This window comes from Oncorhynchus keta, chromosome 15 (genome assembly GCF_023373465.1).
Source record: "Oncorhynchus keta strain PuntledgeMale-10-30-2019 chromosome 15, Oket_V2, whole genome shotgun sequence".
NCBI lineage: Eukaryota > Metazoa > Chordata > Actinopteri > Salmoniformes > Salmonidae > Oncorhynchus > Oncorhynchus keta.
In genome coordinates this window covers 18,927,500-18,946,118 of record NC_068435.1, presented here as the reverse complement: position 1 = coordinate 18,946,118, position 18,619 = coordinate 18,927,500, and the positions used below count along the sequence as shown (strand labels likewise).

At 42.5% G+C, this 18,619-nt stretch overlaps 1 protein-coding gene across 1 annotated transcript; it reads left to right on the top strand.

The window, feature by feature from the left end:
• Positions 1–1,161: 1,161 nt before the first annotated feature.
• On the top strand, positions 1,162–16,677 carry LOC118375076 (ras-related protein Rab-2A). The gene is made up of 8 exons (XM_035761568.2): positions 1,162–1,376; positions 4,484–4,555; positions 5,953–6,020; positions 11,073–11,155; positions 11,550–11,642; positions 12,057–12,168; positions 13,430–13,498; positions 14,645–16,677. Exons 1-8 carry the CDS (start codon positions 1,331–1,333, stop codon positions 14,738–14,740), a joined length of 639 nt encoding a protein of 212 aa, XP_035617461.1. The 5' UTR covers positions 1,162–1,330; the 3' UTR covers positions 14,741–16,677.
• The last annotated feature ends 1,942 nt before the right edge of the window (positions 16,678–18,619 follow it).

The following is an 18,619-nucleotide window of genomic DNA, read 5'->3' as shown; positions in this document are numbered from 1 at the left end:
GGCAGCAGATACCCTACAATGATGTACCCTAATAGGACCATCACAATGCCTCAAAGCCAGAGGCCTGGCCAGCTCCCTTGCCCACACACCACCCTCGTGGCACCAATGGCTGTGCCATTTGATTGCTCCCAGGTTGGCAGACAGGCTGTGCCATTTGATTGCTCCCAGGTTGGCAGACAGGCTGTGCCATTTGATTGCTCCCAGGTTGGCAGGCAGGCTGTGCCATTTGATTGCTCCCAGGTTGGCAGACAGGCTGTGCCATTTGATTGCTCCCAGGTTGGCAGACAGGCTGTGCCATTTGATTGCTCCCAGGTTGGCAGGCAGGCTGTGCCATTTGATTGCTCCCAGGTTGGCAGGCAGAAACTTGCCCCATGCACTCTACCCTATTGAGGTATAACTCTGGACAGTCCTTCCTAAATGAATACATTTCAATAGCAGAGCTTTTATTTTGCAGTAATATAACATATGGCTGAAGTAGCTGTGATGTAAATAATTGTTATTCTTGTTCCACAGGCGATTTTCCCAGAATGGGTTTTCCCATATACATAAGTGGAGTTTTCAGCATTTTAAAAGAAATGGCAAATCAATTAAGAAAAAAATATTGAAGTAATGGGGCACTTCTGGTATCACAGGTCTGAGTGGGTTCCAGAATAGTAGCCTGATTTGTGTATATTCATGGTCATGTACACCACAGCAGAATATGCATTGCATTGGTAATCAACTATTTCCTGTTAAAGAGAAAATACTTACCTTGTTGTCATTCTGCTCTCCAACAGTTCTGGTGGACATGTCATGCACCCCTTTTGAGTGTCTTTCACTGACCTGTCTTTGCCCCCAATAAAATGAATATTGACATGTCATAAGGGGTTAAATAATCTGCAAGCAACTATCAAATAATGAAAACAAATGGATTTACAGGGACTCCTTGGAATGCGTTAAGGGGGACCCTTTTTTAACAAGGACTACCAGGCCTACATCAGATTGTGCAGGTCTAAACAGCTATGCTATATCATGTGCACATTAATTACATGTCTTGCAAATCGTTTAGTTAATCAGGTTTAGATTTGTTTTAAAGAGTCTAAGTGACACAATATCAATTAATAGCCTACTACCAGTGGCAACTGGGGTGAATTATTGCTTTTAGTTTGCGTGGCGAGGGCGGAACGTATGACGTTTTCAGCTGAAGCTTGGAGGTGTTATTTGTTCCTTCCCGTCGAAGAGCGAAAGGAGGCTAGAAAGGGGAAGATTTAACGATTACATAGACCATTTTCATACGGTTTCAATTACACAAAACAACGGCAGAGGAAGGTTGACACAGGACCCAGTGGCCATGGCATATGCATACCTTTTCAAATACATCATTATCGGAGACACAGGTAAGCACTAGTCAATAGCAGCAAATATTGCTAACGGTAGTTAGCAAGCAGATATCTTTTATTTCCGCAGTGTTGGAGAGTCCAATGTGACGTGGTAAAAGCGGAGACGCGGGAGGTGGGATGACTGACAGATTTCTCGCTTGCAAACGTCGTTAATAGCTTGTCATTAACGTGAAATAATCCTCCCCAAAAATTCCCACTTTACATCGCATAATGTTGTGGTCAACTAGTAGCGTGTTAATTTAACAAGCCGACTGCCTATTGTCCTTCGGTTGTGCACTGAGGGTGGGGGTGCTAAGCTAGTTTTGCTACTTCGCCTATTAGCTAGCAAGGTAACGTTAACGTTGGCAAAGTAGCTGTTTACAGCGACATAAAAAAACAGCTAGTTTGACAGCTTCTCTACAACATGGGCGTGAACACTGGCTATGTCAGTCACTTGGACAGAGTCAAGCCAAGGTTTTGGGCTGTCTGTTTTTTTTTGCGCGGTTGTATTGCTAGGCCACAAGCACCAAGCGCCCTCCCTCGAAATGGCGTTTTAGCAACTTTTTTGTACGGTTGCCTGCTACGGCAGCATTCTAGTTTAGCTGTTTATGCTCGTGTTGTTAAAATGTACTTTTACACGGGTGTTATGTTAATGAGGTTAAGCAGTTCACTGTCGTTTGTTTACCTAGACTAGGCGGACTGAGTAGGTTTCCCAAATATTGTGGATGCTGCCAAAGCCAACCTACATTTTTGTCCAGATAATTTATTGCAGGTTGCATTAGAAGCAGGCGACGTATGTACTTGTTTATCAAAAACAGTATAACTATGTGCATCATCTTATTTGATTAGATCTGTTATACATCTATTGCTCAACCCGGATCCTTGTTGAAATAGCCTAAGAGCAGCACCGCTTGCTATGCATATTACCCAGGGACAACGAGGGATACTGAGATTACCTATCTCTCTGACTACAGATTGACAGTGTTTGATACTGAGAAATAAACATATGTACCTGGTTGGCATCTCAAGACCACAGGGGGAATGTTGTGATGCTAAGACTTCCTTCACTTTAGTTTATTAATTGATCAATAAGGCTTGTACATTCAAAGGGTACAGTGCCTTTTTAAAAGTACCAATTTACTGTGGTTTATTCTGTTTGAAAGTATCCGTGAAGGGAAGTGTACCCTGTTTGCAGGAAGGCCAATAACAGATTAAGCAGCATGCTCCTCTGCATTTCTCTGAGATGAAAGGGCAGAATTTTACTTGAACCAGACTATTTGCTTGTTTCAAACTGGAGACATCATTTCCAACCCAAAACAGTGGTCAGCATTTGGGAGGACAAATCTGTCAGTGCATTTTTTTCCCAGGCTACATCCAGCAGAGTTTTCCCCCTTGTTTTATTTGTATAATTAATAGGGTCAGGACGACACCAGTATCGCGATACTCGTTAGTACTGTGGCAAGGAAAGAAAAAAACACGAAGGGATTACACATCAAGAAAAACAGCCCTGATGTGGAAACAAACATCATGTTGTCATCCAGTCACATTTATTTTCTAAACTATAGCACACAATATTTTACATACAGTAGGTTTTTAAAGGACCAAAGAGTTTGGTCTGCTTTGTTTTCATTTCTGCCATGGAATATTTTTGCGATACTGGTATCGTCACAGCTCTAGTTGCAACACTGCAGACCTGTCATCGCCCTGGCTTCACTGGGGGCCATCATGTGACCCCCTGCAACCCAAGCTGTTGATCATTCAGTGTTTTCACATTACCCACTCACATTCTACATGACTTTGCTGTTTAGTTATGGCTATCCCAGCTGTTCAAGCAGTAAGATATAGTCTACGCTATGTGGTTGGTAACTTGGCTAGATGAGGTGATAGTTGAGAAACCCCTATCCAAAAGGATGCATTATTTCTCAGCCTCCATACCATAAACCATAGTTTTCACCTGATTCAAAATCCAGTTGTACACCTCTTCCTGCCCAATCAAATGCAGTTTTTCAATTAGTGATGGGGGGGGTAATTAGGCTAGTCTTTGATTTGGCACCCCTGTCTAATTGCTGTTGCTTTAAGATAATGACCTGACCACTAAAGAACCAGATGGACTATCTATTCAGTGCTAGAGGCTGATTGTCTAGCAGGTACACAGTTAAAAGGGTGACATAGCTTTGTTTTGTTACATCCTTCTCATGATGTCTTCTATCACCCTGACTCCCCTGCCTAGCAACGGTGGTGGTAACCCATAGAAACACTAATGATAGCCTTCTCTGGTGTCCTAAAGGTTTCACCTGTTTGCCTTATAACCATACAGTGCAGGACACGTTTTCACAGGTCCCCCCTCCACAATATGGCAGTGTGTTTCACTGTCACCGTTTACTTATTTAATTATTCACACAGGCGCAAGCCACACATTATATTTAGGTGTACTTTGTAATAAATGGAGTTAGCCGCTCATCTTTAGGCTAATTATTGCATTCATTATGGTCAGTGCTACCTGGGAATATCTTTGTTTCATCACACCAAACAACCTCATGAGTCATGACATTTGTGTGTTGACATTTTTGATAAAATGTCCATCCCTATCAGGAGCTTCATCATCATGTTGACAGTGCCTCGAACACAGGTCCTCCTGAAGAAACAAGTTTGAGGAGGAAATGGCTCATCTTAACCACTGATCCAGGATCGGATAACACTATCGCACCCTGGACCATTGAGGGAATAAAACGATATCTCACCCTGAATGTGTTTTAATGCATCCTCTACCTACTCCAGAAAAAAATGACAACCAGAATTCTACTTGTTTGACTAGCCTCTTGGCTTCAGCAGGACTGACTATGAGCTTCTTTACCATTGTGTGTGTGGGTGTAGTCAGAGGGCTGTAGGGCCTGATACAGTCTGACATTTTTATCTCATTAAATTACCCTCCTTATGTAATTTTTTGTTCTCTGACACATCATATCAAAGAATGGGATTCAACTTCTTTAATGTGTGTGTGCGACCAGATGTGTTGTTGGTTTTCCAACGTGTGTGTGACTGGCTAAATGATGTTAGTTATGCAGACAGAGTGCCTATTTGGTCATGTGTGTGCCTCTGTTTAACTGTGCATGTTTGTTTTACAGGTGTGGGAAAATCATGCCTATTATTACAGTTCACAGACAAGCGGTTTCAGCCGGTGCACGACCTCACTATCGGTAAGGCTCCTCTATATTCATTATAACGTTTAACAACGACTGTGATTGAAATGTATCCTGCCTCTGCACTGCCTAGCTGCACTGGAGGGACCTCAATTAAATCATCTGTGCTCAGCTCAGATCTCCACGCCCAGGGCTTGGCATGAACCTTTTTAGCCATTTGTCTGAAAGCTCAGGTCACTTGCCCCTCCTCCCCCAAAAAAGGTATAACACCATGGGCCAAAAAGGTGACAAATTGAGTTGTATGATTTATTTTAATTTTATTTCACCTTTATTTAACCAGGTAGGCAAGTTGAGAACAAGTTCTCATTTACAATTGCGACCTGGCCAAGATAAAGCAAAGCAGTTCGACACATACAACAACAGTTACACATGGAGTAAAACAAACATACAGTAGAAACAAGTCTATATACGATGTGAGCAAATGAGGTGCGATAAGGGAGATGAAGGCAAAAAAGGCCATGGTGGCAAAGTAAGTACAATATAGCAAGCAAAACACGGGAATGGTAGATTTGCAGTGGAAGAATGTGCAAAGTAGAAATAAAAATAATGGGTTGATGCAAGGACCCACTTCACAAAATAACATTCATTATTTTCACTGGAATTGACAATATAAGGCTGCTGGTCTCTGATCCCATGCATTATATCTCCTGCCGTTGTGGCCTTGTGCAAGGCTCTTACCCCCCCACTGATATGCTACTGTATAAAACACGTGATCCGTCAACCCTCCATTTGGAGAGCTGCTGGGTGTAAGGGCTTTGTTCCAATTCTGATTGGCGCAGCCTAATTGTTTCCATGTTGTGATCTCCATATCGGACAACTTTTCTTTAGTTGCCCTGGGCAAGCGTTAATGTCACGCCCTGCCCTTGTCTTAATTAATTTCCTAAGGATTTTCATCACTCCTCTGGTCTAACCTCTGACGATGAGGGAGATGGATTTTATTTTAGCTTGCTAACTACTTCAAGACACATAACAGAACACCTCACTCTTAACACAAATCAGCTCTGCTAGGGCGAGTAAAATGTTATCAAGAGAGTTAGTGACTGCACTGTGTTACTGGCAACAATTGAATTCAGTTTTTTTGACTATTTAAAAAACAAATCATTTAATGTTTGGCCAGTGCGTGTCTGCCTCCTCTACTACACTGTGTCAACTCTAACCATTAGTCAACATAGGCTTTTAGGGTGTTTCTGTGGTGGAGGCAGGGGAGGGGTTCTAGAACAGTGTTTCCCAAACCCAGACCTGCAAAATGTTTTGGCTAAGTTTAGGGTAGTGACATCCCAAGGATTCCTTATAGTACTAACCATTCATGATTTCCATTGAATCTTGGTATTAGTGTTTTCATGCAAGTGAGTTGTAGACTGACTGTGTCCTTGTGGTGGGTGTGTCTTTCCCAGGTGTGGAGTTTGGGGCGCGGATGATCACCATAGATGGTAAACAGATCAAGCTGCAGATCTGGGACACGGTAAGATACCTGCCCTGTTTTCACATTGAACAGATATGATTATTTACCTGAACAGACGATACAGTCGACTCCTGATACATGCAGCAGTGTGGAACAGTTCTCATCAGTTAAGTTGTCAACTACTGCATGCAGTTCAATCATAAAGAATGTAGTCAATGTACTGTTGAAGTGATACAGGTTCATTCTGCCAATTAAACAGTTTATACTTAGCCTATCTCAAGTGCACTTATCAGGGGTCGACTGTAATCATGATATTCTCGGAATTCTCTTTGGTACATCGGTATCTTATCAGTGATAAGGAGATTTTTAAATCTTGGAGTCAATGGAATCTTGTACACCTGGAGAATTTTTTTTTATTTTCAACATACAGTACATGCTATTGACGTTTTGTTCAGCATGTGTATCACCATTTTGTGTCACTATGGACATGTTGCTTGCCTTGTAAAGAGAACAATGACAGAGCCCTACACAACAGCATTTGTCAGTTCGCTGTTCACATGTTTCACCCTCTTCTCAAATAATTGTGATTGTGTAATTGTGAGAAGTTTTCTATTTTTAAATGTTTTTTTTGTTGCATACTAACTGACCCTCATTAACCAGTCAACAAACGGTTACATTCTTTCCAAACAGTAAAATGATGTGACCAGTAGAAAATACAGTACTGTGCATGCATACAAGGACCGGACATTTTTCATGAAGCAGTTAATGGAGACATGCAACAATAGCAAGCCCATCGTCATGCAGTCAAAAGGCTATAGTCTATTATTGAACATTCAACTCTATTTTTCAAACATTTACCAAAATGCATTTTACAGGAAAATACTGTTTTAAACAGTACACATAATGAGAGCGGTGCCATAATGAAAATATCTGTAGCAAAAGGGGGAATCTAATAACCACTAGGATGGGTTGCGACTTTGGTTTCTGGACAACAAAAGTTGATGTAAAACCAATAGAACCACAGAGAAATGCTGATTTGATGTCATGAAGTCTTTTTTTCTAAAATATCTGCCTCCACTTTTCTATGGCTGGATTTCGGCTAGGCTACTTTGAAACAAGGTAAGACATGACTCATAATATGAAGTAAAGTAAAACGTTCAGGTTTCAAACGATTACTGCCTCAAGCTCACGTTGCAAAGTGGTGGTGACGCGCTGATAGCCTGCATACTGTTGACTATAGCCTAGGCACTCAAATAACAAATGGGAGGCGCGCTTTAATTACCAGTTTAGATTGAGATAGTAGCTATTTTTAACCGTGGCCGTCAAAACAGTTTAACATGCGATTGCATTTTAGAAATGTTATATGTTGCTTAATGCCTGGGCTTACAAAAGCACATTTCAGTCCAGTACCAGCTCTTTGAGAAGCTGCTCTAGTGCTGTCTGATGGGTGATACAGCGCAGTGTTCAACACCATAGTGTCCTCCAAGCTCATCACTAAGCTAAGGACCCTGGGTCTGAAAACTTCCCTCTGCAACTGGATCCTGGACTTCCTGACAGACCGTCCCCAGGTGGTGTGGGTAGGCAACAACACAACCGCCACGCTGGCCCTCAACATGGGCCCCTTGGGGGTGCGTGCTTAGTACCCTCCTGTACTCCCTGTTCAACCACGACTGCGTTGCCAAGCACGACTCCAACACCGTTAAGTTTGCTGATGACACAGCGGTGGTAGGCCTGATCACCGACGATGATGATGAGACAACAGCCTCTCCCTCAATGTCAGCAAGGAGCTGATCGTGGACTACAGAAAAAGGAGGGCCGAGCACAACCCCATTTACATTGACAGGGCTGTAGTGGAGCTGGTCGAGATCTTCAAGTTCCTCTGTGTCCACATCACTTAGTATCTCAATGTCCACACACACCAACACAGTCATGAAAAGGGTAGAATAATTTCTCTTCCCCCTCAGGAGCTGAAACGATTTGGTATGGACCCTCAGATACTCAGTTCTACAGCTGCACCATTTGAGAGTATCTTGACTGGCTCCATGACTGCTTGGTATGGCAATTACTGCCATCTGACCGTAAGGCGCTGCAGAGGGTAGTGAGTACAGCCCATTGGGGCCGAGCTCCCTTCCTTCCAGGACCTCTGACACAGCCTGGTATAGACAAAGGCCTTAAAATTGTCAGACTCCAGACACCCAAGTCATAGAATATTATCTCTGCTACCGCACGGCAAGCGATACCAATAAACCAAGTCTGCAACCAACAGGACCATGAACAGCTTCTACCCCCAAGTCATAAGGCTGTTAAATAGTTAGTCCGGGTGGCTTTTGGTTAACTATTTAACTATCTGCATTGACCCTTTTTGCACTAACTTCTTTTGGACTCATCACATATGCTGCTGCTACTGTTTCTGTCCTGTTGCCTAGTCACTTTATTCCTAGCTATATGTACATACCTACCTCAATTATCTCGTACCTCTGCACATCAACTCAGGAATGGTACCCCGTGTATAAAGACATCTTATCGTTACTTATGGTTTACTTTTTATTACGTGTTACTTTTCTATTGTCATTTCTCTCTGCGTTGTTGAAAAGGCTCCATATGTAAAAATGTCACTGCTAGTCTGCACCTCTTGTTTATGAAGCATGCGATAAATAAATTGGAGTTTGATTTGATAGGCTATTCCGCTCCTCAAACTAGGCTCTGTATGCTGTGTGCATGTGATAAATAAATTGGAGTTTGATTTGATAGGCTATTCTGCATGTGATAAATAAGGTGCATGACGACTAACACACACCGGAATTTTTAATTACATTAAATTATACAAATTAACCTATAGCATGACCAGTCAAATGTGTTTTCGGTGCCTAACCAATTAGCCGTTAACCATTTAACATCCCTAATTAGGAGTAAAGATTGAAGTGTTAATTAGGGTTTCTCAGTGTGCCCTACTGTTAATTATGTGGGATTCCCTGTGCTTTGCTAGGGCCCATTAAAAGCTGTTTACATTTTTTTGGTCTTTTTTTTTTTTTTTCTTCTAGAATTTACCCAAATTCCATATTTTCCCCCATTTTGTTTTTCTAGGTTTCTTTTCATTTATCTATTTTGCTCTCTAAATCATACTTAAAATATATAGAACATCCAATTTGTATTTCTTTAAGTACACAACACTGCTTAAAACACATCATGAGACTTTTGAGGTTTAGGAAAAATGTTTTTATTTTTTGGGGTGTGCAAAACAAATTGGCACTGGATTGATAAACTATCATCATATCGATCTGCTATAGGCTACTTTTTGTAGTAAATTTTTTTTTTTTTTTTTGTTAAATTGAGGATCTTTTTGTTGAAGCTTTTCCATATCTACCAGAAGAAGCTAATCATTACCATCATGACTGACGGTTACATAAAGTGTTGGCATATATGCACACCACAAACACAGGCATTCCTGTAACCGTTGCAGGAAAATACACTGATGCCGTTTGTTCATGTCATATGATTAACTTGGGAAAATGTATTAATTTCAAGTTGAATATATTGTTGAATTCCATTTAAAAGTTTGGATTCCATGATTACGTCCATTTTCTACTTAACCCGGATTTTATAGTGCCCTACTGTGCTGAGGAAATATGAACACTACAGGATATGATCTTGGTGTTAGTGTAGTATTTCTATTGGCCTCTAGGGGGAGACACAGTTCTATAAATAAGAATTGAATTTCTCAGCAGTAATTCTGATGGATGGTGCAAGTCGAGGCCCTGAAGGCCTTTTGGCCTTCAGACCAAGCCAGCTGCTATGTGCTTACTAGGCCACATGGCAACACAGGTGCATTTTGGTTGATGAAAAGGTACGGCTGGAATTCAGCAGAAATAGATGCCAAGGGGGATAAGAATGGCAACCTTTGATTGGGCACTTTGGTAATGTAGCTGCCATTTTGAGAAATGACAATTTCACTTTTATATTTTCGAAACACCACTATTAATATACCCTCTCTTAGAATGGTCTGTGGCTTAGCTTACATCAAATCAAACACAGGGCGTGGGTACCGTCTGTGTAGCTGTATCAGTGTGTGTTCCGCCATGTGTGTGTGAGCACAGGAGGAGGAGTAGGGAGGTACTGCCTGGCCTGGGAGTGATGTAATAGCCAAAATCTGCATTTCTGGTCTTCCTGTAACCTTTGAGATCTGGCAGATGGCAGGCATAAAGGTGTCATTCATCATTTATTCACAATGGCCTCCATTAGCTCCAACGTTAGCAGCTGCCTCAGGGGGACTGTTGCCACTGACTCACTGACTGGGCCTTATTGAATTCAAATGTGCTGCAGTGCTGGGCTGCCTGGTTCTCACTCACCTGCTGCCAGGCTGGAATTGATGTAGAACAGCATAGAGTAGGCCAAGGTACAACAGCTGCTAGCCAGGGAACAGGGAAGCCATTTTATAAGCTGCTGACAATGGCATCTATCGACAGGTCTTATCTGCCTGCCTGCTGTTTTAACCCAACACTGAGTGTGGGGAGAGGGGTAGAATGTGGTATTGTGGGCTATAGTGGAACACAATGAGCCCCTTGTTTATGAGGACTCAGTCAGTCAGGTATGGGATGCAGAGAAAGAGAGGAGCCTTTTGTACACAGTGACAGGGGTTTGCCTGTGCTCTGCCTCTCTGCACAGGGAAAATCAGGAGGCTTGGCTGTCTGGTTGGGAATATCTATCGTGTTGGGAATGTATATGGATTAGGAGAAAGCTGCTGGAAAGCCTGGACTGGAGGAGTGTAGTAGGCAGGACATGCATGAGTAAAACATGGCTCGGGCCAGGAGTTTCAGGACATGGACTCAGAAGAACCCCTGATCCTAGTAACACAGTACATCTGTGTTGGTATTTTGTCTAACACACCCTTGAGCACTTGAAGTAAGACTCCTTTAAGAGTAGTTGCTTTGTTCAGCTTACTACTACTACTTTGAAGTACTGCTGGCTCTTGTTTGTACCCTTTCTATGGGTTACTATGCTTCTGTGCTGAACTTTGTCTTTGCTTTAACAGAGCGTCTGTGTGTGTGTGTACTATGTCTGTTTGTCTTTGGCACTAATTGTGTGTGTGTGTGTGTGTGTGTGTGTGTGTGTCAGGCCGGCCAAGAGTCCTTCCGCTCCATCACCCGGTCTTACTACAGAGGGGCAGCTGGCGCCCTGCTCGTGTATGACATCACAAGGTCAGTCTGGTGGCCATTTTCTCCCCAGGTCTTATCTATGTAAACACTTTGGCCACTAAGTCTACCCTAGGATTTAGGACATGACTATTGCTCTTGACAAATGTAAAAAAAAATATATATATATTAGTTTGTTTAAGAGGAAAGGAAATGTTGTTTTCTTATAAAGTTAATTCAGTTTAACAATAGTTGGAGCCACTGAGATTTGTTTGTATAATACATTTTGGATGTAATTTAATCTCCCGCCCCAATGCCCTTATTTTGCTCATGTGGGTCAACTGTTGTTACAAAAGGGACCTACATTCACCTAATGAAGGACATGTTTATGCATTAGTTTACTAGGAAAGGAACATTTATTGTTCTTATGTTAAGTATTGCTCAACTGTTTTTGTTTTAGAAGGGACACCTTCAACCACTTGACAACCTGGTTAGAGGACGCTCGCCAACATTCCAACTCCAACATGGTCATCATGCTCATTGGGAACAAGAGGTCAGATACATCTCCCTGTCACTCATGGTTACCAAACGACCTAGTCGTGGTTGTCATGGCTACTAAACAGGCTATGCCTCAAAGGTTCTGAAATGGCAACTTTTCTTCATTTTGTCTTATCTTAAAGCATGGGTTATGTCAAGTCTAAATGGTGGATGCTTTGTGTTCTTTGCTTTCAAATGAAGGAAAGGAAAAAGTGTGAGGAAGCCATTTTTGACAATTGATATACACCCACCCAGGTCACAGCCCTGCTCCCTGTGTGCTCGTGTCTCCTCTAGTTAATGACATATCTCCTAACTGGAAAACGAAACCGAATGAATTAACATTTGCAATAAAACAGAGACACAAGACCATGCTAAAATAACTATGGTAATGTGTGTGAAATACTGAATGTGTTTGGCGTTTTCCCCAAAGTGACCTGGAGTCCAGGAGAGAGGTGAAGAAGGAGGAGGGAGAGGCCTTCGCCAGAGAGCACGGCCTTATCTTCATGGAGACCTCCGCCAAGACCGCATCCAATGTAGAAGAGGTACCTCCTGCTCACACTAAATTGTGTGTGCATTTGTTTGTTTGAACTGACACGTTTGCCTATTAATATTACCCACCTCTCAAACACTCGAACGCACACATACACATCTGTTCTTCAGTTTGCTGGGTAGCCAGGCTCTCTGAGGATTTAAGGCAGGGGGAGACTGGTTTATATAACCCCTCCCCCAGCAGAAACCCCTGATATGATTCATTTGTCTCATTAGTGTCTCCTGAATCCTTCCGATACCTCTCCTCTCCCTCAGTGACGTGTACATCGCCGACATTCATAGCCTCCCCTCTGCTCTCCTATCCTAAGTGACAGCCGAATGCCAATCAGGCTCCTATGCTACTATCGTATGCACTATATGGAGAGTAATGTGTTGAGGATAATGCTGGGTCCCTGGGTTATGCCCTGGGCCTACATGGTCAGGTGGGGGAGATTTGCCTCAGGCTGAGGGAAACCCATCTGTTGCTGATAAACAATTTCATGTGTGAAGAGGCAGGGAGGTTAGAGGGGACTAGATCAGGCCAGAGGGGACTAGATCAGGCCAGAGGGGACTAGATCAGGCCAGAGGGGACTAGATCAGGCCAGAGGGGACTAGATCAGGCCAGAGGGGACTAGATCAGGCCAGAGGGGACTAGATCAGGCCAGAGGGGACTAGATCAGGCCAGAGGGGACTAGATCAGGCCAGAGGGGACTAGATCAGGCCAGAGGGGACTAGATCAGGCCAGAGGGGACTAGATCAGGCCAGAGGGGACTAGATCAGGCCAGAGGGGACTAGATCAGGCCAGAGGGGACTAGATCAGGCCAGAGCCTCTTGAGCTAAATGTGAGGTGCACATTTGCTTTCAGATTCTAAAGTAGGCCTCCCTCTGTGGTAAAAAGCTGAATTACAGGCAGTATTTACTATAGATGGGCACCCTGGACTCGTCTCGCTTTTGAGGTGTACTTAATGATTATATAAGGCCTACCATGCTGTACATTCAGGCTAAAACTAAGGGTCTCTTTATACGTCTGCGTGCGTGGTTTGTACAGCGGAGTGACGAAGATGTATTATCTGTGGCAACAAGCCAGAGGCTGAACTCCTGTAAATCACACTCTTTTAGAACTTATTCAGTTAACGAGAACCACGTATATGATGGTTTGACTGGTCCAAGGCTTGATATCTTGCAGGGGAGTTTATCAGTTATTACAACGGTTCCATCTAGATGCTGTGGATTTCAGCTCTGATCCTATACTAACTAGGCACTCTCTCTTTTCAGGCATTCATCAACACAGCGAAGGAGATCTACGAGAAGATCCAGGAGGGTGTCTTCGACATCAACAATGAGGTCATTTGACATAGGAGAGACACATTTTGTGTCCATTTTGTACACTGCAGTTTTGACAGACCATCTTCTTGACATGACTTGACTTCTTAGATTTAAGTCATCAACTGAGATATGGCCAAGTGGTCAAATGCCCTTGCTCCCTTCGTAGTGCCCTAAGCCCACGTCATAAACAGAGTGAAGAGTATAAAATCTTGACAGAGCAGACGTTGGATAAATCCTATTGGGGAAAAAAAGGCCCATTTGAAGGCCAGAAAGTCATTGTGTTAGCTTACTCTGTTACGAAGTCACATGCTCCTAGGAGACACTGCACCCATATTCATATTTTCGAGGCAGCCCCTCCACATCAGCTTATTTGTAGCGGCCCACTCCCCATCTCTCTCCTCTAAAGAAAGGCAAGAAGAAGCAGAGCAGGTTCCAGTCTGCAGAGCCGAGCAAAACTTCCACTTTTTTCCCCTTCTCCCCTCCCTCTCCTTCCCTCTCTCCGCTAGCCCTGGCTGCTGGCCAGTGCATAAATTCCTCACATCCCACAAGGTTACAGCCAGCGTGAAGGAGGCGAGTCCCTGAGCAGCCGTTGGGTATGCCTTCTTTGAGAGGTAGTAAAGGGTAAAATAAGGGGGAGAGGGGGTGGGGGAAAGTGAGGCCAGGGACACGGTCCAAACCGCATCAGCTGACTGACGTGGGGGAAGCCCTGGTCAGAATTCCCGTCGCTTGCTGGCAGGCGTCGTGAGAACCCCCCCCCCTCCAACCTCCTCCTCTTCCCTGAACACTATAAATGTGATTTAGAACGATTGAGTTGACTTAATAGCTACTACTGCTTAAAGCCACAGCAGCACAGGCTCATATTGGAGTGATGCCTTTTAGCCACTCTGTGTTCTCTTCAGCCAATAAAGGACTGGAGAGATGAAAGTGGGGCAATGCATGAAAGTGCCACTTGCTGGTGTGTGTGGGAGAGATGCTTACAAAAGAGTGTGCATGTGACTGTGAGCCAAAGAGAATTTGTCACAATTGATATTTCTTGTTATATCCATTTAATCCACGCTAGAAAAACACAAACACTCAAACTCTAAATCGTCAAACCACACCTGACCATCATCACGTTCCATTTTCCTGACGAGCCGTTTGCATGTTCTGGTTTTGTCTCGGCAGGCTAACGGCATTAAGATTGGGCCCCAGCACGCTGCCACCAACTCCACACTCTCCGGTAGCCAGGGAGGCCAACAGGCTGGAGGGGGATGCTGCTGAACACCCTGCCCCTCTGTCTCATACCCCTCCCCCAACCACCCATCCTGCCCCCTGCGTTTCTTCTGGACTGGTCGGGCTCAGTAACATTTTCTTAACCCCTCCCTCTACACAGCCTTGCCACAGGAGAGTCTAATTGTATACTCCATGACTGTCAGTCAATATATACCAAGCAAAACACGTTAAAGTACCCCCGGTCCTGGGGCAAAAATGCTTGTCCTGCATTGGAGCCTGTCTGGGTTGTAGAATGGTAGGGTTTACTGTTACTATTGTGGCAGGATACTTTAGGATAGGGTCTCATATCTATCTGTACATCAAACAGGCAGGATGCTTTAGGATAGGGACTCGTATCTATCTGTACATCTGTGAGCCAGTTGTGGATCATGTCTTTCTTTTTGACGTTTTGACTTAAAGCTGAATTGTATCAAACACTACAAGCTTGGTCATCAATTAGTATTTGAATTGGTTTCATGTGGGAGAAAGAAAGCTTTGGGAACGTGTGGTTAACGCAGAAGTTTGAAATAAAAGAGAAAAAGAAACGTAGAGTTGTGTCGAGCAGCAGCCATGTCTGAAGTGAAGAAGCTAAAAGGAGAAAAAACAGGGCTGTTTTAATTCTGTATTTATCACTCACATTCTGTATATATATATAGTAATCCTTTCTTGCTTTGGTGTATGTTGACCGAGCTAGAATCTTTGAATTTCTTGGAAAAATCTAGACTTTACGAATAGAGCTTGAAACTGCAACAGTATTGCTAAAAAAACCTACTTGGACACCATTTTAAGATTTTACTTTTAGTTTGTCCTGCCATCTGCCTCCCCCCTCCCCTCGCTATCTCTCTGTGCCCTAGATCTGCTATGACTGTGTATAGAAACTTTGGCTCAATATTCTGCATCTTATCTATTTTAATGCCAAAATGTTGTTTACCTGTGTTCAATAACCACAAACTCCAGAATTTGGTCACCTCTACTCTGGAAAGGGATCTCAGCTGTTTGCCTTAACGAAAAGATTGGGACAGCAGAAAAACGATAGAAAAACATAATCAGGTTGCAAAGGAATCATTCCACTAACTACATGTGCATAGTCTTATACATGCACAGCACATACACAACACTTTTTTTGTTTGTTTTACATTCAAACACGTGTTGCAGACATTCTCTAAATCACTGGTTCTCAATCCTGGTCCTGGGGACCCAAAGGGGTGCACATGTTTTCTTTTTGAACTACACACCTGACTCTAATTATTGAAGCCTGATGATGAGTTGGTCATTTCACTCAGGTGTGCAGTGTTATGGAAAAAACACAACTGTACACTCCTTTGGATCACCAGGACCAGGATTGAGAACCCCTGCTCTAAATGTGTGTATGTATACACGTATATTAAGAAAGTACATGCATTCCTAAATGCATACATGTGTACCCACAGTTGTCTATTTATACATACAAGTCTGCATGCATACATATTTTCTCTTCAGGATTTTGTTTTCCAAGCAGTCCGCTGTGGAGCATCAGTGCAGAGCAGCGTTTTCCTGTAGGTGTGTGAGTGGCTGTGTAAAGCCTTGCTTTCTTTGGCAGTGCGTTCTGTTAGTAGATATTATGGTGAACATCGCGTCTGTAAGAGCGGCGCGGGAAAAGCCGAACCTGGAGTGTCTGTGACCCCCCCGACGTTTGCTGTGTTGGTTTTTCTTAAAAATAAAAAAAATGCTATCACAAATAATAAAAAAATATATAAAATGAAATATAAATTTATGTGGAAGAAATGTGCAATGTTTAAACTTACATTTTGTAATTTCCTTTTTAGAGTTGATATTTTGCATCTCCCTATAGTACTTTTCTGAGTGTCTGTGTTGGTATATGAATGAAACGATTATATATATATGGATCCATACTGTATTGTATCTCTTGATTTATCAATTTATAAAGTGAAGCATGTGTGTCTTCAGAGCTGCCTGGAGTTTTGGAATTCCTGTAAGATTATGCAGCATCCTCATAACCAAAGTGGTGAACCTTTTGTTTTTTCATCATAGCACACTACACAGCTGATTCAAATAATCAACTAATAATCACGCTTTAATAATTTTAATCAGCTGTGTAGTTTTATGGCAAAAAAACTAAATGTGCACCCCTTGGGGTCCCCAGGACCGAGTTTGGGAAACGCTTTCATACAGGCTTGGTTCTGAAATGATCACTGCACCCTTTCCATGTATTTATCATAGTCCAAAATGGGTACCCCTACACACAGCAGTGTTCTGGAATATTGGACTGTTGGCTTTCATTCTTTCTGAATATTTCAGCAAGGCTCAAGCAATTTCTCCAAATGTCAACACATTCAAATGAATAGAGGATGCATACTGGAGCCGAGTTGGTTGGGAATTGTGGGGAGGAGCACGTTTGGGCTTTGCATCCTCAGATGGTGCAGAGCTGCGAAGCTACTGTATGTCTGTGGACTATGATTTACACATTAAAATATGAACACTAAGGTTAAAGGGGCATATGCACCCAGTACCAATTCAACTGGCTTTTTAACACACTTTGCTCTGTGTTACATGTGTTTCAGGTAGGCCTTGATAGTTTACAGGTGATATTCAATTGAAAGTGTGATTTAATTTCTAGGTCTCCTATGTCGTTATGAAATAATTCCACATAACTTACTGGATATGCACCTTATTTCACCTTATTTGTGTGCTTTAGTCTATTATAAAATAAACACTGCTCTGGGCCTGGTTTCCCAAAAGCATTCTAAGGCTAAGTTCATCCTTAGAACCATATGATCCTATAGTTCAAACAATCCATTTATTGTTAATATGCTTTTGGTAAACCGGCCCAGTGTGCAAGGTTTGTCAAATAGGCCAACAGCAAATCAAAAAATCAATGTTGGGTGGGTGTGCATTGCAGTCAGATATAGTTCATGAGATATATTCTTTACTCATCATCCCCATTACATCCCTTAACATTAGGATGTAACCTGAAATTGTTTTTTGATGGTAGTCACGCACAGCAACAGCTTATGATGTTATAGGTGTGATCACATGATCAAATCCTTACAATTCTCATGACCTACTTTTGAAAGCAGTAAAGAAAGGAAATGTGAAAACGGAAAAGCTTGTGTTGAACAGATTAGTGAATCCTCTGAAACGGTAGTAGTATGCCTACTGCATGAATTGTATTAACTGTTTCAAAAATGTAAGTTTGATTTTAGTGAATGCAATTCAAGTAGTGTGACCTTCACGATAGCCTTCTCTCATGCAAATTAAACCCACAAACGCTAAGGACATTTATATTTTTAAAGACATGCTCTATTAAATTATGTTCCGAATACTGCAAAATGTATAAGTGATCCATTGGAATATTTACAAGCTTATATTCATCACCACATACACATGTAAACACAAAAATATATCCAGTCGATTTGAGAGGACATTTATTTGGGCATACAGAAAGTGGATGCTTGCGCCTTTAAATACAGTACTCCTGTGGGGCAGGTTGTTATGCTCAGCAAATGAATGACCGCGCAAAGGACTTGCGGGTAACTTGCCCGATGATTCCTCTGTAGTGTTCATCAAGGATGAGACCTTCACACAAGTGTGGAATACATATTTCTTCATTTTGATATATTTCTATCGAAAATGGTTGCACATGTTTAGCTTTTAACTTCGCAAAATGCAAGGACTCGAACTACTCTGAAATCCTCAGGTTGGCCCTGTGCGTGCCCATTGGACCAGGTAGAATAGGCTCTCAGGCTCGGTAGAAGAACAAGTATTATGTCAATTTGAATCGTGAACTTGCATGATGTCCATCTCTAATAATCATAATTATTAATCTGCAGTTCACGTGGAATTATTATGAAAGTCGTTATCGGGGACGAACTGATGCTCCAAACAAAT

Coding starts and splice junctions, on each gene's coding strand:
- LOC118375076 (XM_035761568.2), top strand. CDS start 1,331: ATGGCATATGCATACCTTTTCAAATACATCATTATCGGAGACACAG. Junction 1,377..4,483: donor CATCATTATCGGAGACACAG/GTAAGCACTAGT, acceptor TTTGTTTTACAG/GTGTGGGAAAATCATGCCTA. Junction 13,499..14,644: donor TCTTCGACATCAACAATGAG/GTCATTTGACAT, acceptor TTGTCTCGGCAG/GCTAACGGCATTAAGATTGG.